We start from the raw sequence: 23158 nt of genomic DNA, 5'->3' as shown, positions 1-23158 counted from the left end.
GGGAAGGCGGAATGTAAGTCAGCTTCTTCCTTGAGAGTATTATAAAGAAAGTCTTTATTTAATAAACAACACTTATTCAGTTTGAATAAATTGAGTTATTAGAATCAATATACAAAGTAATGATTGTTTTTTTAAATGTTTTTTTCAGATTTGATGATGATCTGTTGTAATTGTTCATATTGACTTATTTATTAGACTTTCTAGTTGATTCACACAACAGAACTTTTATAAGACACAGAAGCGTCCTGTGACTCTTACTTGTTTTAATAACCCACAAAAATAAATATATGTACACCAGGATTGATTTAAAAAGTGTCCCAGATTTTAAAATTGATACCTTCCTATGAATATAAATGTGTTACATAGAAATTTTTAATGGAAAATGTGTCTCATGAAGTTCAAGACTAACATTTAGTTTGTTGACAGAAAGCTATAAAAACATCTATTTTTCTTTTTCTTTGGCAAAATTCTGTAACAGTGCGAGAGTCATTTCCAAATGCAGTATGTGTTCATTGTAATTACCAGCCAGCAGCAATAAATAAGGACATTGTTTTGTGTTTGGAATTCATGAAGCAGGAAAAAAGCACTCAGACTTAAATCACAAGCTTTATTAGGTTTTATTAAATGTCCTGGGCATCTTTAATTTTCAAATATTGCTTGTAATAAAAAATAAAAAGCAGCTTTGTTCGCAATGTATTCATGGATAAATATTTGGTTTATTGGCGCACACTGTGACAAATCATAGATTAATTTTCCTTTGCATAGAGCTGCATATACAGAGAGCAGTTGTTAACTGGGGGATATGTCTTGATTGTACAAAGTATGACTGTGGCATCAACAAACATCTATCCTCTCTACATGCAGGCTGTTACGTGGTAGAATGGATAACATAACTTCATACTGCTTCATTGCAATGTTCAGTTCAGAAACCTTCTGCAGGTATTCATGCAAATCATTTTTTATTATTTGATAATCTAACACAACGTACGTGCCCTACAGAGTAGCAGTCTTCAGCAGCAACATGTTTTAAAAAGTGACCCAAAACAGTTTGAGCGGCACAATAGAAACCCACCAAAAGCAGCAAAAGCAGGCCTTAAACTCTTAGAGCCAGACGCGCATGGATCTGTTGTGAGGGCCCCACCATTAGTTTGACCTTGTTTAATTGTTTGCCTCTGAGCATTTGCAGATGCTGTCCTAATCAGTGACATGAGCCATACCTGGGCCCGGTGTGCTCTGCCACATGTTAAAAGCTCCATCTAGCCTGAGCTCAGTGGGCTGGGAGATCACCTTGGGTTTGTGCAGGCGTGGCACTGGTTTGCTTTGGTTTAGGTTGCTTTGGTTGTGTTGTGGTTAAGTTTCTATTTTGATTAGGTTTCTTTAATAAAGTTTTTCTTTGTAAACACCCACTTTTGTGCCTGCCTCCCTTCTTGGTTGCAGCCTTTTGAGCCAGGCTGTAGCACTGTGCTGCAGCGCCAACATATGAAAACAGTTGCTATATAAGGAGCACCTCCTCACATGCACATATTCCATTTGTCAGTGTCAAAACCAACAAGTGGCACGTCACTCACGGCTTTGTTTTGACGTCCAAAACCACAAAAAAAAAGGGAAATTGCGTTTGCAGGATTTTATTTTAACGTGCCATGGAAATGGAAATACAAATGCATCCTCTTTATATTTAGTAAAAGCAAATGGACCTTTTAAACCACTTGTATTTGACCTGTATTGCCTAGTGCATTATGATTTGTGTCCACTGTATGGGTGGAAAAGAGCACACACAACAAATAAAGGCAACATTTTATGAAGTAATCGTAGATTTTAAAACGCTGTGGAAATCCAAACGTATTAGACACATTCTAGCGATGCTGATACGACCACAACCATCAGGCTCTAAGGGTTAATCATCATTTAAACTTTCATCTGCAGAGTCCTTACTGTTATTTTGTGGTGGTTTTATGGGTTGTCTTGGTTCTGGTTTCCAGTCTTATTTAGTAGTTTTCCTTGTGCTTCATATTGCCTTGTTTTCTGTTCATTAGTTAACCTGGGTTTAGTTCGCTCATTACACCTGTGTCTTATGTTGTCTGTGTATTTATGCCTCTTGGTTACAGTTGGTACTTGATGGTTCATCTTCCCTATGGATCCTCACTTGTCTAAGCGTTCCCTCTGCCTCCTGCCTTTCCCTTCTGCATTTTGGGTCCAAGTCTCCACGGACACTTATACTGCAACCCACAGGTTCCAAAGTAGGCCAACATGCTGGTGCCAGATACCAGATGACACCCCCAGAGGGCAAATGAGCTAGGATTGGTCAGAGCTGTTTTAGGCTGTACTTAAAGCATTTACATGCAACATACAACAGGGGAGCCCAAGTCCAGTCCTTGAGATCTGCTATCCCTACAACTTTTTAGATCAACCCACATCCAACATGCAACAATCAAATGGTCCAATTCCCTCATTCACAAGTCATTCAGCTCTGCAGAGGCCTGGTAAGGAGCCAGTCACTTGATTCAGGTGTGTTGCAGAAGGGTTGCATCTAAAAATTGCAGGATAGTAGATCTCGAGGACCTGACTTGGTCCCTCCCCCTCTACAAGAATAGAGATGTTTGTTCTTTCTCCGGGGACTGGTTTGGGAGTTCTCGCAGCTTCTTCTTCTTCACACATTGTCTGGGTAGAACTGTTTTTCTTGTCTAATGTCCACTACCATGTAAGTGGTCAGAAACTGGTGGCTGGTGTGGTTGATGAAGACAACTAGGAAGGAGAAAGTTGTAATTTGTAATTTTCCGCTGATATGAAAGGTTTAACAAGGCTGAATATTAGATGATTTGCAGACGTGTGAAGAAAATATAAAAGTCTAAACCAGAGGTCCTCAGTAGGAGGTCCACAGGGGCACTTCAGGGACGTCTGAGGTCTTTAGTTGATCAGAAAATTTAAAAAAAGAAATATTGACATCAACATTCAGCATATTACAGTGATTGGATAAATGCAGGTAGAAGATGTTATCACTCAGTCTGAAATGCACACATTGGGCAACACATAGGAGGTCTCTAAAGGGTGGGGGGGCATCAATTCACACATAAAATTAACCCAGACTAGTTATGTAAGCTTCCTGTCTGCAGATCAAGATATTCACCAGTTATTCACCAAACCACCGGTGCTCCTATTCGCCACAGTCAGTTGAGGGAATTAAATATTTTAATGTCAGTTGTGTGAACATTTTTATGAATGAAAACAGATAAGTTTTGTAAATCAACCAAAAAATACTCCACAACAACAAGACAAGCATCCTGCACCTCAGAAATCACTGGTGAAAATATAAGTGGTGACGCGTCGCCTGCTGCTGATTTCATAGCTGGACATAAATGACATTAAAGTACTAATGTGGGACAAATGTGTTGCACTAAGTGGCTCGTTTAAATTAATTTGCACCTCTGAAGCATGTCAAGGCATGATTTGTGTACACTACATGCTACACAAAAAGTCTTTTCTTGCCAAAGACACAGTTGCTGAACTGTCGGACGTCATTGACTGATCATGGAAAGAACTTTGTTCTTGTTTTTGTCACCTTGAGAAAACGCCAAAGAACTGAGGAATGGGTTCATTTCTCTGTCCTTGCTGGTATTTACTGGTCTTTAGGGGGATGGTTATGGACTTTGTGAAATCAATGACCACCATTAAGCCTCTTTTCTACCAGGGGGTCCAGTCGGGGCAGGACAGTTTGGTGCAGTTTTTTCCAGTAAACCCTGATCTGTTAGGTGTATCAGCATCATAGTGACAGATGTGTCAATGATATGATCTCATAGCAGCCCGCCTTCCTTAAAGTATGATGTATGTCACCCTGAATCAAAGAGTATGAGTGGCAGGCATCCAGCGGTTTGTGTTTTTCCTGTTCGATTAAGGTTTTAATTAACAAAAAACTCACAATTTATCAAAACACGGCGCCGCTACCAGTTTGCTCTTATAGCTGAGTCACACTGAAAGGTTCCTTTGACTAATCAATAGATAGCAGTGTGACGCTCCAACCTGTTTGCCTCGATCAGTAAGATTAAGGCTGCATTCACATCAGAATAGTCCGCTAGACCCGGTCTGACTGGGGACTCGGTTCATGGGGGGGGGGGGGGGTCCACACTGGACCCTTTGTTTGAATGGGACTATTAACAATCTTGCATCTTGTTTCACAATGGGACTCCACTCTCTGAAACCTTAATGCTCCAACCTATGACTTACGGTGTGTTCAAACTAAACACGTTTTGAGCGTCAAGAGCAGCAGGTTTCCATGTAAAGTCTATGGAGAGGTGCGGCAAGGGGGTGTCGAGCTTTCTCGTGTCGCGTTTTGAGCGTTTTGGGCGTCTGCGTTCCGTGTGGAATGCGCCGAAAATTAAAAAAGTTTTTTAAGCTCACGTCAAAAGCCAGAGATGAACAAAGCTGAACTTCGGCCACTCGACGCGGGGCGTCAACCAATCAGAGCGATCAGCTCGCAGCTCCTGGAGGATTTCTGTGGTGAACCCAGACACGGGGCTGAGATGCCATTACTCCTTTGCAATATTTAGGATAACCATTCCTTGCTAAAAAGCTGAATGCTACTGATTTGGCAACATAGCAGGATACGTTGCCTAGCAACGCTTTGTTTGGGGGTGGCGGCGGCTCTCTGCTGAGTGCAGCTCTTGTTGCATTAACACTGACTATCAATGTCCTACGACATCGTTCTCGAGCTTTATTTATTAAATAAAACCATGCCATCTTTCTATTGAATCCGCCATCATTCAAACTGACCGGAAGAAAAACGCCGCCTTTCCCTTTTCTCTTTTCTGCCGCATTTTCCGCTCGCTCCAGACAAGCGGCAGACGCAGCAGGAGCGTTGGGAGCGTTTTGGGGGCGTTGGACACATAAGTGGCAGTTTAGTGACCAGCGTAGAGCGTTCAGCATTTTGAGAGTTTTCGACGCTCAAAACGCGTTTGGTCTGAACACACCGATAGTCTGTACATGTGTGGATCCTATCATGATGTCATGCACATACTGGGCTGACTGCATCTTCCAGGTTTGTTGTGCTTTTCAGTTTAAAGCCAATAAAAAAAACCTCTTAAAACCAGTTTTACGACGCTTCCAGCCGGTGAAGTTGTCTGAAAGGAAACATTTTTCTGTGCTTACACACACACACGCACACACACACACACACACACACACACACACACACACACACACACACACACACACACACACACTTTCAAGGTCAAAGCATTACCACCTACGCTATCACAATCGGTAATAATTTTCACGGAAATTGACTTCTGGTCGTCTCGACTGTCTGTTTCTCTTGTGTCTCCAGACAGTGGCTGAAATCTGAAGACATCCAGAGGATCTCATTGTTCTTTCACAACAAAGCTCTGGAGAAGGAGGTAGGAAATGCATACCGATCAGCTCGCAGCATTGTTCACCTGGGAAACAAATCAGTGGGATAATGTGTGGATCGGTGCTAAAGAAGTCATTACCAAGGCTGTGCATGCCCGTAGGACACAACCATTTCACTTTTTAATCCATACCGAAACTTTCTTCGCTATATTTATAGATTATATTTCAAACTAGATTTTATATTAAATAACATGCCAGTATGTTCCTACTGTGCAAGTTAAGTGTTCAGCTTCCCGGTTCATCACCTTGTCATTGATCCTACTTGTATCCATTTTCTCTCAACAGTACAGATCCACCACACTGCCGGCGTTCAAGTACTATGTCACCTGCGCCTGCCTCATATTCTGCTGTATATTTGTAGTGCAGGTCCTCGTCTTGCCCAAGTAAGTCTGCGCCTCTCACAGGTTTTGCACTCCACTCTTAGCAGCATAAACAACCTCCAGCTGTGGCAGCGGGGCTGATGTGAAAAAGCCATGTGACGCCAGCTGTCTCATCAACAGGATCCGGGTAAAATGAAAGAGGCAGGCGACCAAGAGGCAGAATGTTAAAAAAGTCGATCAAGATGAAAGGGCACCATGTCTGCTAGTGATTATAGATCAGGGGAATCAAAGTGTGGCGTCGCCTTAATGGCGAGGAGAAAAAACTTCACGGTCATGCTAATTTACTGCTACTCGGAGCCAAAGGTGTAATTCAGCATCTGAGACACCATTGATTTTCTAATTCCCATCTCTCTCACATTCTATTTGATGCTACATTGCTCTGCACATTAACATGTTACATCATCTGTTTCAGCCTTGAATCCGCCTTGTCGACGTTTTCCTGAAACATGAGCAAACTTTTTTTAAGCTTCTGTTGCCGGATGATATGTGAGAGTATAATTGCCTTACAAGTCTGAGGTAGAATACAACAGGGAATTTACAACCTCATGGTACCACAGAGGAGTTAGAGATGCCGGGAGTGTTTGGAAAATAAGTGTGTGTGTGTGTGTGTGTGTGTGTGTGTGTATTTCAGAACTGCCATACTGGGAATCTCCTTTGGCCTGACATTCCTGCTGTTGGCGCTGATCCTGCTCCTTTGTTTTGCCGGTCACATTCTGGTGGGTTTGCATGAATTTTTCAATGGATACCCAAATGCATACACACACATGCACACACACACACTAACAAAGCTAGGAAGCTGTTTTTGGTTTCTGCATCGAGGCAGTGCTGAAAATATGGAACGGCTTGAAACACAGGAACATCTCAAGCTTCATTTATGTTTTTAGCTCAAACGGAGGAGCCTTCTTCCATCTGATTTCTGCGTTTTCTGTGCATTTTTCAGTTTCTTTTTAGTGTTTGTGGATGCATATTTAGGCGTAGAAAGCAGCAGTTTTCTACTGACGGAGACAGTGTATGTTATGTGCAGAGGTGTATAAAGTAGAAGTAAATAAAAGTAGAAGTCCTGCCATGTTATTGGATCTACCGATGCATTTAGAACAGGCGTTTTCACTAACAGGCTCATCTACCTCGCAGTAGAGCTGAGCTGATTACATTCACCTGGTTTAGCGACTGGTTGGACTTCTACTTTCTATTTCTACTTTTTAAACCTCTGGCTATGTGCGACGAGCAAAACAGAACAAAGTAAAGGAGAAGCTACATCTTTAATGATTGCACAAGACACCATCCTGTACTGTGCTGCCTGTTTTTATGTCTCTTTCTGAGAATGTGCATTATTTCTTCTAATTATCTCACTATTTTCTCCACTGTCACCATGTTTGCTATTTTGTCTTGCTACTGAACTGAAGCTGGAACTTGGAAGTGAACTCTGAACTCCGCAGTGCCCTCTAGCGGATGTAGACGCAAACGACATTCTGGACGAACAGTAACTTTTGACAACATTATGAACAGACATGCCAATTTAAACATAAACTACACTTATTTTGAATATAAATTAGGTTTTAGTTTCACTTTCTGGTGCTGTTTTTGTCTCTGATTTAAGAAAAACCCCGTTGGCTTTTGTGGAGAAACAACATATTGTAAAATCAAGTACTTGTTTGGCTCAGCTTCAGAAAATGCTACAGGCGATACATTTGTATCAAGTGGTAAAAAGTGAAGCCGATGCGGAAACTGCATAAAACTGCAGTTCCTCCTTCATCCACTAGGGGCTCCAAAACAGAACAAATCCCCATAGACTCCCATGTTAAAAAGACCAACTTCACGACAGAACATGTTTACAGCCTGGTACAAAAAAAACAAACAAACATATATTCAATAGGTCAGGTTTACCTTTAAATCAAATGTTGGGGGAGTGAATGTTTTTCTAACTCTGCTCGGTTAGAAGTAATTTCATCTTGAAATTTTGCATAATTAGGGGCGTGTCCTTTTGATTGACAGGTGCCTAATCTCCCATTTCAAGCAAGAAGAATGTAGAGCAACCACGATTTTCAGCCAGTTAACAACGTGACTTAGCATTACCCCGCTTACCACCGTTTGCTGGTTAGCTCCTGTTATCTCCGGGTTAGCTCGGTTAGCGCTTAGCTACAGGCAGGTTGGAGTTTGCTAAATGTTAATCATCCACCATAACGCTCTCGGCCCTCCTCTCAGCTCTAACTCTTATTTGTATTTTCCGAGCAAGACGACACGCATGCCCCTGCCAAGATGGCGATGATAGAAACCACCCCCCGAGCTTTAAATCAGCTCTTCAGAAACCTATGGGTGACGTCACGGAGGCTACATCCATCTCTTTATATACAGTCTATGATTTTTACTCATGAACGCATTATTTAGGGCATTAATTATACTGATTGTTTGCTGGAGTCAAGCCTTCTTAGCTCAAGGTAACTTTGAGCCAAACAGCTTTTGACCAACGTGGAGCATAAAGTCTGCAGGACATGCATCGTTGGCTTATTGGAGGTCTGCATATCTCTGGCAATACCATCAACAAATACCTGTATTATAAGCAAAACTCACATTTAAAACCCACAATGCTGATTCCTATGTGTGCTTATGTGACAAACCAAGCAAATAAATAATGAAAACATTTCTAAAAAGCACAAGAAAAAAATTAAATATTCATAATTCTTCAACTTTACTTCATTGTTAGCTGACAGCTTACATGAAATAAAGACAAGAAATTAAGATTAAAAAAAAAACATATACAACAAGACAGAATAAAATAGGTCCATGTAAATTAAACAAACACAATACAATCTAAATGACAGAATATAGAAATATAATCTTTACAGTGTATGAATATATAAATGGTAAAACAAATAACATTTCCTTTATAATATTGTATAGTTTGAAATGACAAAATTAGAAAAAAAAAAGGATTAATGCTTAAAACATGGACTAAAAATGACTTTTTGAAGCCTTCTTATTCACTCTGACTAATGAAAACTATGAGATTCTGTCCATAGATTTTTTTTCTCTGATTTAGGGAAAATCCTAAAGATTTTAAGGTGAACTGAAATATTTCCCTTCTGACTGCAGCACAAGCCCAAAGCATGACAGACCATTTTACAATGAAAAATGTTTTCTTTTAACGTTAACAACAGATCTTGAAAGTCTTGTTAAGTGGCTCGTGTTCACCGCTGGTCAGTGGGGCACATGGCTGCTGATGGCTGCGATGCTGAACAAAGTTTAATGAGTCAGAGCTTTAAAATGTTCGTTTTTTGACCTTTTCAAACAGAGAAGCAGCCATAGCGTGAACAAGCCAATTAAGATCTTGGTAAAAGTTATTTGAGTGCTGAAATCTATGGAGGTATCTAAACCTTTGCACGGTTTTGCTTTCTCTCTCTCTCTCTAGGTTAGTACAAAACAGAAATAATACACTAGTCTTGTTTAAAATGTCAGCACTTCATCTTTAATGCCATTTGGAGATCAGTAAGTCAGGTTTTATATACATTCATACATACATATATGTGTATGTATATATATATATATATATATATATATATATATATATAGATAGATAGATAGATAGATAGATAGATAGATAGATAGATAGATAGATATTTATATCTATCTATCTATATATATAGATATATAGATATATATGTGTGTATGTATGCAGATCTGGCATACACAAGCGTAGAAAAGCCTTCATCCTGACACGGCTGGTTTTACTTGCATCTTTTTGTCCACATATCAAATCAGAGTTGAGATTAAAGGGTTAAAATAATCCTTAAATTTTCCTCTTTGACAGGAGTAACTCCCAAATATTTAACTTTGAATCTTAAAGGAATTCCTGCAAGTTCTATTTCACTTCACTGTTTTATGGAAAACACTTTACATTTTGAGAGCAACATTCACTTGGGATTTATTCAGTATCATCTGCTGGTTGGCTGAGAGTGACAGCCCATCCTGCAGCTACGATGCCGTTCAGCTGACTGGTTGTCATGCAGGTGGCCCATATTTGCATGGGAAGTAAGAAGCGGACAGCTCTGACATATTGTTCTTGTTTTATAAAAATCAAACAAAGCAAGTGCTGCAAACATAAACTGAAATGCTTTGCGAAAGTCTAAAAAAACAAAATAAAATCCTGGATTAAATCTGAGTAGTCTCGTATATCAAGCACAGGTCTATGATAGTCAATTACATGTATAATGTTTGTTTTAAACTGGAAAAAAGCACAGCAACAAAACCCATGGATGCTTCTGGCCGTCGAAACAGCGTGAAACACGACACATAACAAAACTAAAGAGCAGCTCTCTTTCACAAAACTGCTGTCCAAGTGGATAATTATCATGATTCAGCTTAAACATACATTCACAGAAAGATTTGCAACAAGCTGTTCAACCTGATGAACCATTTGAGTTGGAAATGTTTTGACACATTCAGTTCAGTGAAGCTGCATTTAACCCTATAAAGCCAAGCATATATTTGATGCATGCAGTTTGTGAGATATTTTGCATCACTTTTTGGTAAAAACTTTGTTTAAGATTATGTTGAACACCATCTGATACTGGTCTTCTGCCCCCTGATAGATGCCAGGAAGCAGGAGCCTACAGTTCTACCGTTTTTACTCATCACATGGTAATAAATAGTCAGTATTCCCCCCAAAAATATTAATTTTTTTGTGACATTTTGTTAAACAGCCAAATAAAAACTTCATGTTAAAAAATTGGACTGTTCTTACTGTTCGTTAATGGGTCGGACCTTAAAGGTTTAAAGTTTTTTTTTTTTTCTCCCCAAATTGACCATCATACTTCAAATAAAAACAAAACATTTTTGTAAACCCTATCCTGTATACAATAATTTAAAAGTAAGAATGAAAATACAATTGTTATTAAAGTGATCTGCTGAAAATAATAGTAGTACACCTAAATTAAAAAGTTAAGCGCACCAGTACAACCAGTGCTAAGACCAGTTTTTTCTGAGTGTTTCTTAGTTTCTGGTTTTTAAATTCTGCCTGCATGTACTTCTGTAAGCTCTGAGGACTGTGATTTACCCAGAGGTTTTATGTCATAAACACTTGTTTCTGAAGCCATTTTCAAGCTTTTCAGTGTTTTCCATAAATAGCCACTCGATCTGCCACAAAAGAAAAAAAAAACCTCTTATTATTGGTTCAGAAACTGCATTTAGAGCGTCGAGTGCTGCCTCATGAGTAAATGATTTCATGCATTCTCAGACAGTCTTGTTCTTTTGCAGCTGTGGAACTGACTGAGCTTGTCAGCTCACAAGATTCAAGTCAAATTCTCTCTCTGGATGCATCGTATTTTTGTAGCATCATGCGATATAAAGCCTTGACCTTTCAGAAATCAGTCAGCCATGTAAATTAAGTTTTCTATTTACTTCAGAATCACCTGTGAAAGGTTGTAAAGTCTAAGGTTTGGTAATTCAATTCAGTTCAACTCAACTTTATTTGTATTTCATCACTTCACAACAATGTCGTCTCAGGACACTTTACAGACACATTAGTTCAAGCCCATTCATAATAAATAGCCTTGCTAAGAGAAACCAACTGATTACTTTGATCCAATCCTCATTCCTGAGCGTGCATGAGGCGACAGTGGGAAGGAAAAATTCCCTTTTAACAGGAAAAAAAAACCTCCAGTAGAGCCCGCCTCAGGGAGGGCAGCCATCTGCCTCGACTGGTTGGGGTGGAGAGGACAGGAAAGACAGAACAACATGTACAACAGCTTTTATTCAGGAAGATCTGGAGAGAAAAGTATATAATTGTCACAACTGGGTGAGGTGAGTTGTGGACCCAAATGCAACAAATAGGGGTGCAGGTTAAAGACTGCTTTAATCCAAACACAAGAACTAAGGGACTGCTGACTAACACAAACAACAAAATGATCCCACAACCAAGAACTGAAACTGAGGGGTATAAATACACTGGGGAACTAAACAAGAAACAGGTGTATGATTGAACTAAAACAAGACCAGGTGAACTCAATGAACAGGAAATCAAGAAAGCTAAACAACAAACAAGAGAACCAAACAGGAAAAACTACAAAATAAAACAGGAGACCTGAAACTAAGGCACAGCACAAACCACACCAGGACATATAATACTGTCATATATTTGAGTACTCAGTGTATCAGGTGATGATGTCTCCATGGCTGCGTAACTAATGGATGGTTAGACTACCCATAACTATAAGACCATAATCTGAACAGTCGGGCGCAGTACATGCAGACTCCAACTCAGGAGATGCTCGTCTCCTAACTATTAGATTTGTTAAAAAGGAAGGTTTTCAGCTCAATCTTAAAGGTGTGGAGGGAGTTGGCCTCCTGAACCCACAGTGGGAGCTGGTTCCATAAGAGAGGAGCCTGATAGCTAAAGGCCCTTCCTCCCATAGTACTCTTTGAGACTCTGGGAACCACCAGTAAACCTGCAGTCTGAGAGCGAAGTGCTCTGTTTGGGATATATGGAACTATGATATCTTTGATATAAAATGGAGCTTGGTAATGGAGAGCTTTATATGTGAGGAGAAGAATTTTAAACACTCTCTTGGATTTAACATGGAGTCAGTGTAGAGCGGCTAAAACTGGAGAAAAGTTGGTTTGTAAACCTCATGTGAACCTCAAATTTGCCAAATAGACTTTAAGTATCAGAAACTTAAGTATGATTGTTTGATACTCGTAAGCTCTGTGAAATAGTTTATTTTTTATTCAAATTTGTTATTATTATTTGAACTATTTTAATGGGGGGTTAGTGGCTCAGGTGGTAGAGCCGCTCGTCTTGTGACCTGATGGCTTGAGGCTCAATTCCTTCTTCCCTACACTATCGCAGCTCTGAGGGAGACCCATTTGTTCTCTGAGGCTGGTTAAATTCAGAGTCGCATCAGGAAATCCAAATCATGGTAACAGCAACAAACCCGTATGATGTACTGGGTGCCTGTCCAGGGCAAATCCTCCCTCTGCTGGTGGGTTAGACCTCCACAAATTCAGGCGGATGTTGGAATTTTGCTATAAACAAGGATGTGTCTTCAAAGTGTTTTTTGCCTGAGATGTTCAGCAGGATATCTCCAGATCTCATTGTGCTGAAAGATGAAGATGTGTGCAATATTATAAAGAGCTGAAGGAGACGACAGACTGTTTAGAAACTGAAACCTCATTTTTCTAGCAAGATGGGACAGATTCCTCTTTCTTATCTCCGCCAATCAGTATCTTTTGTCTAAAAAAGCAGAAACAAATAATTAAAAATGTTTTCTGGTATTAACCCATAAAGACCCAACCCATAAAAAAATTATCAGATAAGCTATTTTTTAAATGATTTATGAGGTCTTTATTTGTCCCTTTAAGAAAATGTCAAATAAAAAAGGATCATTAATTTAAAGGGATTTTTATCATTTATTATCATGTGATAGTTCAAAATTTTTACAGTGTAATCTTCTGCTCTCTGGTGTCTATTAAAGGGTAGAAAACAAATATCAGAATGTGATCCACAGGAGTAAAATTTGTAGCATAAAGAGATGCCAAATGTCTCAGAAACCTTATGTGTCTGACATGTCACGCTGGGTTCTTATGGGTTAAACTGGATTTGTTAATACAAAGTGGCTTAGATCAGTGAAAACTGAAAATAATTTCCTTTAGTATTCTTGTTTGTGTCAAAGGCTCAAGCAAATAATCAAATTACAGATTGATTTTTGTAAACTTTTGAAAATTTCCCAACTTTTTGCCAGAAAAAAAAGCTGTAATGCCATTATTTTATCTAGGTATTGTGTGAATAAATCTATATTTTACTCTCCTTTGAAAACTCATCCGCAAACTGACAAGTATTGTTTGCTACAGAGCACGAGTGGAGCGAGGGCTGCTCTTTCCGTGCTGACACAGGCACCTGTCGCATGTGTTTTATGGCCAATCAATAAAATATTGGTTCCCTTAAGAGCCCATTTCCTCCTTCCTTCTCAAGAGAGTGTTATCACCCAGTAAGTGGGTCATTTTTAATTACTAGTAGGGTCATCAATAACCGTGACTCTGTACTGACCCAGATGTCAGCATTGCACACCGCTGAACATAAGGGATGAACAAAAGATCATGGCTGATGATGTTTTATTAAATTAACATTCAGCGGTGAACGAGCTCTGATATAAAGTCATATTTGAAATGAGATGCACATGTGAGTGTTTTAGCTCCATGTGACTGGTTGGGCTTGTGTACGTCATTATTAATGCAGCATATTAAAGCTAAAGGACATTCACTGTTCATCTGTGAAAGAGTTCATTACACAGTTATTGTGTTTCTTGCAAAACATTCCTCTCAGACCAAATAACCTGAGCTGTTGCTAAGAGAAAATAACCTTCGCAACCATTTTAAAGGCAAATTTCACGTCTGAAAAATGTAAAGCCCAAACCGTCTGTACCTGCCTTTTTTCTTTTAAAGGTGGTGGCAGTGTGGACTGTCCGATTTTGTACGCACTTCCAAAGATACAAATTTAAAAAAAAAAAAAAAGGGAAGGATTTAGAAAATTACAAATAATTTATTTTTCTTTAAACAAAAGAAAAAAACAACAGAACGCCTGAAAGTGGTACAAAAAATCATTTTTACCTGTCTCACCCCACCTGACACTGATTTCCAACAAAAAAAAACATAAATTACCTGTCTGCCCTCCCCGTTCTCACACTCATCAAAACCTAATAATAAATTTTAAATAAAAGTCTAAAAGTGTAATATAAGATAATATACTAAAATATAATAGAAAAAATAATTTAACATCCATAACAGCCATCTCTCATAAAAGAAAGCAAAAAACACATAAATGGCCTCCACACCGTCACTGTGTGAAAAGGAAATAAATAAATAATCAGAAGGTATATTTGTGTTTTAAAGCCTCGGTCTTGTGGACGCTCATATTCTGCTCGTCTGATGAAGCAGAAAACAGACGTATGTTGTTCTGTTAGAGCTCATGCTGCAGTGTGAACGCTTCACCCTAAAGGCCCAGAAACGAAGAGTAAACAGCGAAGCAACAAACGCTTGAAAATCATTTGAAGTTAAAACAGGAAGATGCATTTATAAAAAGACGAAGTTCAGTTCAGACTCTGGGTTAAAAAACGAAAAGTCGCAACATTTTAAATCATGTTTCATGTACTTGTGATCGTGAGCGCCGCTCCCTAAAGATTCGACCCGTCTCGGCTTAAACGCTTTGCGGTTTGCGGTCATTCATACTGAATCGTGTGGATCAGTGAGCTTTGAAGATAACACATATGACTTTTTACATTTTTTACCATCATCCTTTTCATTAATCTGAGTCACAGAGGAGATCAGAGTCCCGAGGGTAGCGATTTTCCAGCTGTGGAAGGAGAAGCAATAAAAGGTTTCATTATGAGTTGTAGGGTGTTCGTTCTTTAGCAGAGCCATGCTTCATGTTTATCACTGCTTCTCCTTGTGCTTCTTTCCATCCACAGCAGGGGGGGAAGGGCTCCTTCTGCTCTATTTCCTGGTTCCCAACTTCCTCTCGCATTATCGTCACCAACAACCCCTGGCTACGATTGGTCCTCACCATGATGACCACTGCTCTCATACTGGTGATGGCAGTCTTCAATATGGTGAGTGTGACACTTGTGACACTAAAAGAGGCAGATGATTGTGGAAAAGTGTGGGTTTGTGCATGTCCAGATAGCAGCTGCAGCAGCGCTGTGGATAATATGTAATTATGTGATACAAAAGGAAGCAAATTACACGAAACAGCAGTAAGTTTTACTTCACGAAAATGAATAGTACAGTGTTTTATCTATAGTTGGAGCCAAAATCTGTTTATCCGTCTGTATTCCTTCCACTGCAGTCATGTTTTTGTCTGCTAAAGCTGTGTTTTCATCACACTTGCAAGACTCTCAGATGGTTGAACATCGGGTTTTTGAGTTTTAACAACAGTAGAGTTTCTTTACATGTGCATGCGCATAAAGAAAACAAAAAACACTTTTAGCTTTCCAGCTTCAGAAACAACTCTGGAAGAGATCGATCTTTTGCAGGAGGACCTGAAGGCAGGGACTAAAGTATCAGCACACAGATTATAAGAGGAGCACCGAACAAGAAAAGATTTCGAATGTCCCTGCAACAGTCAGAGAGGCCGTTTCGTGGAGTGATGTGATCGAAGTTGAAGAAGTTGGACCCATGAATCAGAAGTCTGTAGTCTGTCTACCAGCCCAGCTGGAAAGGTGTGTAGGTGGCTGAAAACACAAAGGACACACAGAAGAATCCTTGAATTGTACTATTTTAAGCTGGGGTAGTTTGTCGGGGAGCTAGCAAGATCTTGAAGTGGCGCCCTGTCTTGGCTCCTCCCCCTCTGGTTTTGCTCCGCCTCCTTGTGTGATCCAAGGCTTCTTTATTCGCAGCTTTTTCCATCAACGATTTTCTTTCTCGGCTGTTTAGCGGGAGGAGGCAAATAAACAGAGCCGGGTCGGGAAATCCTTCCTGCATTTTCTCAGCCATGTTTGCCTCCCGAGTTTCTTCTTCACTACTTTGTATTTTCATCCCAACACGCTGTTTATATGCAGGGTGTGGCTATTAGGTATGCGCTGCTGGAGAGGAAGGAGGGGAGCCGGGAGAAGAAGCTTACACAATATAAGAAATGAACAACTCCATTTCGGTCCAAATGTTTTGATTGGTCAGAGTTTTTACAGATTTACAGTAAACTGAGGAGTCTAACTATATTTCTTATTGTTTATGATTACAAAATGTACAGACTACTATCAGGACGAGGAACCACTTCACCCAGAGTAAAATAAATGTCTCTGAGCAAGATTACCTAGACCAGCTTTAAAGGACTAAGTTTGTGAAAGGATCCTTGACATTGAAACTGACGTTGGGTTTATTGATAAAACATCCTGAAGACTGATGGTTCACCTTGTCTTGTCTAGCTTAAAAACAAGCAGAATGATGGTCTGGCTGCCGTGTTCTGCAAAACACATTTGCTTCGCCAAAAGAAGCTTTATAGATATTATTATCTCATTGATAACCTGAATTTTTTTTTATAGTTTGTTTATTTTAAATAAGTGTTTGTATTACAGAGTTTACATCCTGCTGGACCTGACTAGATAGAAAAAGGGTAGAAAGAAAACAGGAAAAAAAGGAAAAGAAAAGTAGACAGAAAACATGGAAGAGACAGAAAAACACCATTTAGATAATAAATAATTTAAAAAATAATAATAATAATAATGATAATATTAATAATAATAAATAATGATAATAGTAATAGTCATTTTTATTGACGACAAGCTTTACAGTTTAACTAAATCTCAAAGTGCTACAGCATAAAAGAAGCATAAAAACACACAAATTCATAAATAAATCAAATACAAGCCAACCACAGATTCTGGACCATCTGGACCATCTGTTTCACAAAAACCCAACAGTGGGCCCCTCATGGTCCCCCAGCAGGAGGGGACCATGAGGAAGCACTGTAGGAAGCACCACAGCTGAACAAGCTAAATAGAAACCATGAAGTTCAGCTAAAACCAGATATACACACAAAGTAAAATTACTGCTGTTAGTGAGTAAACCAACCCAGTGACTGTGTCAGCATGCAGAATATACGAAGTGAAAAGAGTTAGAAGAAAAGTGAACATGCCAAAGCGGCCCTGGTTACACAAAGGTCAGAGGCAGATGATGGTTCTTCATATGATAGCTTAAATGTGACCTCTGTCACACTCTAGTGTGAACAGTCTATGACTGACATGACATCACATGCAGCACGCTGAGTTTGGTTACTATGGATGCGACGCACGTCAGCGTGAGTGCATCAGTTTCAAAGCTATTTTGCATTAATCACAAAATTACAACATAATATTGTTCCAGGCATTGTTTACATTCAGTGTTTCTGCGTCCCGCCTCCTCCAGCAGAGAATTGTGATACCTGCTTCACGTCAACGACATAAAGTCGGACTGATGTTGTTTAGAATCTGATCGGATGTGAATCCAGTTTAATACCACATTTAAAAACTACCTGGACTGGATTTGTTCTACATATTTACACAGTTGTTCTACATATTTATTTGGCAGACACTTTTTTTCCAAAGCATGTGAGAATTGATCAGTTAACCATAGCAATTAATAGCCTAACACACATGTGTTGTGGGTGGGAAAAGCCAGAGAGCCCATGCATACATGGGGAGAACATGCCAACTATAAAACTGTCATAAAAAGATAATATCTGTCACATGAGGACCAAAACAAGTTTTGATTTAAGCCATATGCGCCTGCAGTGTCAACATAGCCTTTTGTTGTTGCCTAAACCCAAACAGGAAGTCATTCATTTATTCATTCATTCATTTCCAATGCTCACTTTATTGTATTTGAAGTTGTGGCAGGTCTTGAGCCTGTCGTATCTGCTTCTCTGAAAGCCAGGTAAACAAGTCATCAGACTATGAAGTATGTTGATTTGGTCATATTCAGTTTAATTTCAGCTTTATTTGAATAGCGCCACTTCACAACAATGTTGTCACAGGGCATCTTAAATACACATTGATGAATCCCATAATGCTGCATTCCTGGCCATGTCTAGTTTATTTATTTCACATTTCCTGTGATAGAGGTTCAAATAAGGTTTGAAACTTTGTGTCCATTTTACTTCCTTCCATATACACTGTGCCTCTTCTTCAGCTTGTCTGGAATTGGGGTCTAATTCATTATTTCGGCTATGAGAAGCTCAGTCAGCTGCTCCCACATGTAAACAACTTTCCCCTTGGCGTGATCGCTTATCATAACAGATGTTGAAATGTAACAGAAGTACCAGCAGACATCCATTAAGCATTTAAACTTTCAAACCAGCGTAGAAAAATGTGTCAAAAATGTTTTCACAGAGAAAAGCTCAGAAGAAAAACTCGTGATTTACCAAATGTATCCCACACATCAGTGGTGCGGATAATCCTCTGACCATGTGGTGCGGTTAGGTAAATTAAAATCAGGACATGATGAAAATCATGAGTGTATTAAAATGTAAAAAAGTATGTTTGATTTTGGCTCAGTTTACATACCGATAGAAAATGTTAAAGGTCCCATATAACACTTTTTTTTCTTTCTTTTTTTTCATTTCATATAGACGTCAGAGGTCCAACATTATTTCCTAAGTATTTTACTCCAAATTAAACCTTGGTTCTTCATTTCAGCCATTTCAAAGCTGCTTAAGTGAGTGCCACTAAAAATGGGCTTTAAACCATGAGTGGTCCACGTCAACTCTACCCCCTCACGGGGAGAAGATGCTGCTTTCGCTGGTGCAGTGATTTTAGAAGGCAGGTTCAGCTCGTCGTGTGCAAATCAATGGCAGTAAACACTACCTGGAGAGTGGTTATTTCCCTTCATGATGTCACAAAGGGGAAGATCTCACATCGACCCGTTTCAGCACACTTTCATTAAAAAGTAGGAGAGAGGTGACAGAACTTTGTCATTTTTGGGCCTCACACACAGGATATAAGGACACATGACTGTTAGAAAACCTTTAGAAAGGGAATTTTGCACATTATGTGATCTTTAACAAAATTTTTCTCGATTTATTTCACACTAAACATTGTCAAACTTTTTAGTAGTTGAGTATTTTGTCGTCAGAAACTTGAGAAAAATGCAATGAGGAGATTTAAATTTTGCATCAAGTTATACATATAGCAGCTTAACTTCACATTGTACAGATTTTTATAGTGTTATTAACATCACCTCCACTATTCGTATCTCATAATCATAACTTAAGTTAAAAGTCTGTAAAGGTGCAACTTATATGTTAAATCATTCCAACACAGCCTTAAATCAACTTAAAATGTTTCTCCTATCCTCTCTGCTTGGTTTGTCAGTTCTTTGTGGAGGATCCTGGAGGATCTACGAAGCCAACTTCCCCCCCTGTAAATCTAACCAACGACAGCCTGTTTGACTATACTGAGGAAGAAACAGATAACAACAAGTTTTACTTGCCGGTAAGTACAAAAGTATCAGTCGACACCATGAAAGTGTTTTTACTATTTATTGTAGATGAGACAACGAGCCTCATTTACCAAAATCTTCTAATGAGTCTTCTTAAATTTGTTCTTAACTCTAAAAGCAAAGTAGTTGAGACTTTTTGAGTCACTCTATGGTAAAAACTTTGCTTAAAATCCTGATACTTATTTTCTGCCCCTTAATAGATTTAAAAAATAACAAAACAGAAGATTAAGCTATAATAATTTTACCATATCACATGGTCATAAATGGTAAATATCCCCCCCAAAAATGTTTTTTGTGACATTTTCTCAAGGGGTCAAGTAAAAATCTCATGTTAAAAAAAAACTATTTTTCTTTCCATTTTGTCATGGGTAAGAAAAGTAAAAAATGTCAGGCTTTAAAGGATTAAGTTGTACTGTGTAAGAGGAAAGATTGTTCGCATCTTTCTAATTCACCTTCGTATTGCTTTTTCACACCTGTAAAACCTATTCCAGTGAAAAGAAATGTGTTGAAGTCACCAGTAGCCAAAAGACTTGAGTCACCATTGGCCAAAATATAACATTTCTATATATATAACAGTTCTTGTCAACAAACATTTACAATAAGAAAAGAAAACGTCTGTATTCATATTTGTTTCTTTTGCAAGTCTTATATGTTTGCCATGCGACTCTTGTTGGAGCAGCTCTCTTACAACTAAAGCCTCATTTAAATCTCTTTTTTTTTTTTTAGCTTGATGTACAAGTTGCAAACCTCACAAGCAGCACAGTGCAAACATATCTGAGTTATTTGTAAAGATTTGAGCGCCTGAAGCAAAGTTTACTAACTTTTATGGGTTTTTTAACTCTGTTTGTCTCTTCAGTACTTCATCTATTGCTGTATTCTGGGCCTGGTGTCGTGCTCCGTCTTCCTGAGGATAAACTATGAGCTGAAGATGGTGGTGATGCTAGTTGCTGTGGTGATGTACAACATCATCATCCTCCAAACACACGCCTCCCTGCTGGATGACTTCAGTAAAGCCATGTACCAAACTAATAAACTAGATAGGTATCTGCTCTTTCTCTCTTTTTCATAAACACGTTCTACATCCTATAACAGACAATAATAAAACTATTAGGCCCAGTCAAGGTCAGTGCAATTGGTCTAAAGCCCTCCGCCCTCTCAATGACCCTGCAGCCTGCTCGCATCAGTGGAGCACAGTCTATTAAAATGACTAATGAGACTGCATCCCTGGACTTGAGGGAAATACTGATGCTGAGATGGCAGTATCCCACATGACTGTCAGTCAAGTGTAACCCCTGGACAGGAGGATGATGAGTGAGAGACTGAGATACTGCAGCTTGAGTAGATGGAGATGAGTTCATATTTATACTTGACTGACAACTGCTATAAAAAATCCCATCATCCAAAAAGTTTTCAGAGCACTGAGGAAGAAGACTTTTCTCTCCTTCTTATATTTTATTCACTTTATTTCTTTTTCTCACTTTGCGTGTACTGCGTTTCCATACATGGAAGTACATAAGAATAGTTATGAGGAGCTAAATAATAAAGGAAATGGTCTTATTTCTGGAGCAGTAACAATTTTCACTTCATCACCTGGGAGGATATTTGTGGTCGTGCCATCTTAGCGTTGAATGCATGGTGTAAAATTGTGTGTCAACAGTTTTGCCAGCCAATTTAACACAGAAATGAGACCATCCTTACTGTCATAGTTAACTTTTTTTTCATTTATTATTTTGAGCTTGTCTATTTATTCTTATTTATTTAACTTATTATGAACCGATTTAGTCTCTGCTCATTTATTTTACTTAACTTCCTGTTTTGTCCCCACCTGTTGTGTTTTAGTTGATTACTCCACCGGTCGGTTGTTGCCATCCACATCTGATTGTAATCAGTCATATATATAAATATAGCTGCCCTGATTTTAGTTGTTCTCTTCAGACTGTCTGAGAGTAATTTCTGATTGCCCAGACGTTCCCTGTGAAGTGGAGAAAATGGGTTACACAACTGTGTTAAGTAAGATTCCCAACTGCGGAGCAAAAACCTTCAGGTCAAAGGAAACTGAGTGGGGAACAAGTGGTTCATCACTTCATATGAGGTTGAATGGTAATTTAACATAAAATACCATTAATTAAGTGAAAAAACGTTTCTTTTTAACTGTTCAATCATGATTCAGCATAATATCAAGCTGTGTCACTGCAGCTCTTTTGACTTTCAACTTATAATAAAAAAAAAAGAAAAGAAAAAACTTTCTAATTTACGCATGCTCTGTTTCAGTAGTACCATATATACTTGTTTAAAAAGTTATTTTAACAATATTCCATGAAGATTTTCTGTCTTCAGGAAAATTAGCTACAGCTAACATTTATGTTAGCTTATTAGCGAGTAAGCTAATGATGGTTTTGGCTAGGTTAGCAACAGAACTGTTGAGTTCAGTGGAAAAAAAATGACAAAATTAAAATTAAATGTCAGTGCCAGTATTTTCCACAGCACAGATCCAGTCTTCCTATCAGTTAGTTCAGTTTCTTTAAGTCTCTGGTTCTGCTGCTCCGGCAGACGCTGCAAAGCCGATTACACTTGCTAGAATTTGAGCTGCCTTAAGATGTAGCATCTGCTTCGTCCTTTCTTGACTTTGTTTGCATTTTTAGTCTATTGTCTAGCTCAACTCCTCCTCCTGTATTCCTCTATCGCCTCCTCCTCTTCCCCCAGGATGTGAACAGTGCTTTGTTTATTCTTCCTAAAATCCTGAATCATCTCTTTTGTTAGTGTTCAAGATTAATTGTTTTCACACCATTTTAAAAACTGACTGACCAGTTCTTCATACTCAGCTTCTTGTCCATAACTGATACACAGCTTCGGAGTAATCAGAGTATTTCAGCAGATAGGACTCAGAGTTGTATTTGAAGTCTGAGTTGTACAACATGAAGAACCGTGGTGCTGATCAGCCTCTCAGACATGAAACCTGTCAGTGTCTAAAACTGCAGACTGTTCGTTAGGTAGCGATAAGTCTGGTTTTTGTTGATCTGGGCAGTCTTGGCGATATCCACCTGGAATTTCTTGAGTTTCTCGTGTTACAGAGCAGGCTGAATTGTGTTAAACGCATGAATAGATTAGACACAAATTACAATGACTTTGCATCCCGGTGTGTGTAAGCATCATCTTTGATGTAGACGCTCTAATGGCAAAAATTATCTCTGCATAGTAAAAAATTATTTTAAAAAAATTCCTTTTTGACTATATTGAATAGCATATAGTAGTAATAGTAATGCATTTCGAGCCACTCATACACTCGGATGCTAATTTGATACCTGAAATAACATTGAAAATAAAATCCAGTGAGCACTGTGGCCTCACAGCAAGAAGGTCGCTGGTTTGATCCTCGGCTGGCGGGGGGCTTAAACAGTGGGCTTTCTGTTTGGAGTTTGGAT

At 38.9% G+C, this 23158-nt stretch overlaps 1 protein-coding gene across 2 annotated transcripts in view; it reads left to right on the top strand.

Moving 5' to 3' along the window:
- Window positions 1–23158, top strand: part of adcy2b (adenylate cyclase 2b (brain)) — a gene marked incomplete at both ends in the record, with an annotated part of 88949 nt that overhangs the window by 52372 nt on the left and 13419 nt on the right. Inside the window, 6 exons of one of the 2 annotated variants that reach the window (XM_079258893.1) lie at window positions 5318–5387; window positions 5686–5783; window positions 6412–6496; window positions 15239–15376; window positions 19610–19729; window positions 20593–20777. In XM_079258893.1, coding sequence (XP_079115019.1) covers window positions 5318–5387; window positions 5686–5783; window positions 6412–6496; window positions 15239–15376; window positions 19610–19729; window positions 20593–20777 — 696 coding nt within the window. Of the gene's footprint in view, window positions 1–5317; window positions 5388–5685; window positions 5784–6411; window positions 6497–15235; window positions 15377–19609; window positions 19730–20592; window positions 20778–23158 lie in introns of both variants that reach the window. The other variant, XM_079258892.1, reaches the window with a different exon arrangement.

The sequence above is a fragment of the Telmatherina bonti genome, assembly GCF_933228915.1.
Source record: "Telmatherina bonti genome assembly, chromosome: 19".
Taxonomy (NCBI): domain Eukaryota; kingdom Metazoa; phylum Chordata; class Actinopteri; order Atheriniformes; family Telmatherinidae; genus Telmatherina; species Telmatherina bonti.
The sequence above is the reverse complement of the archived record's forward strand: the minus strand, read 5'-3'. Positions and strand labels throughout refer to the sequence as shown.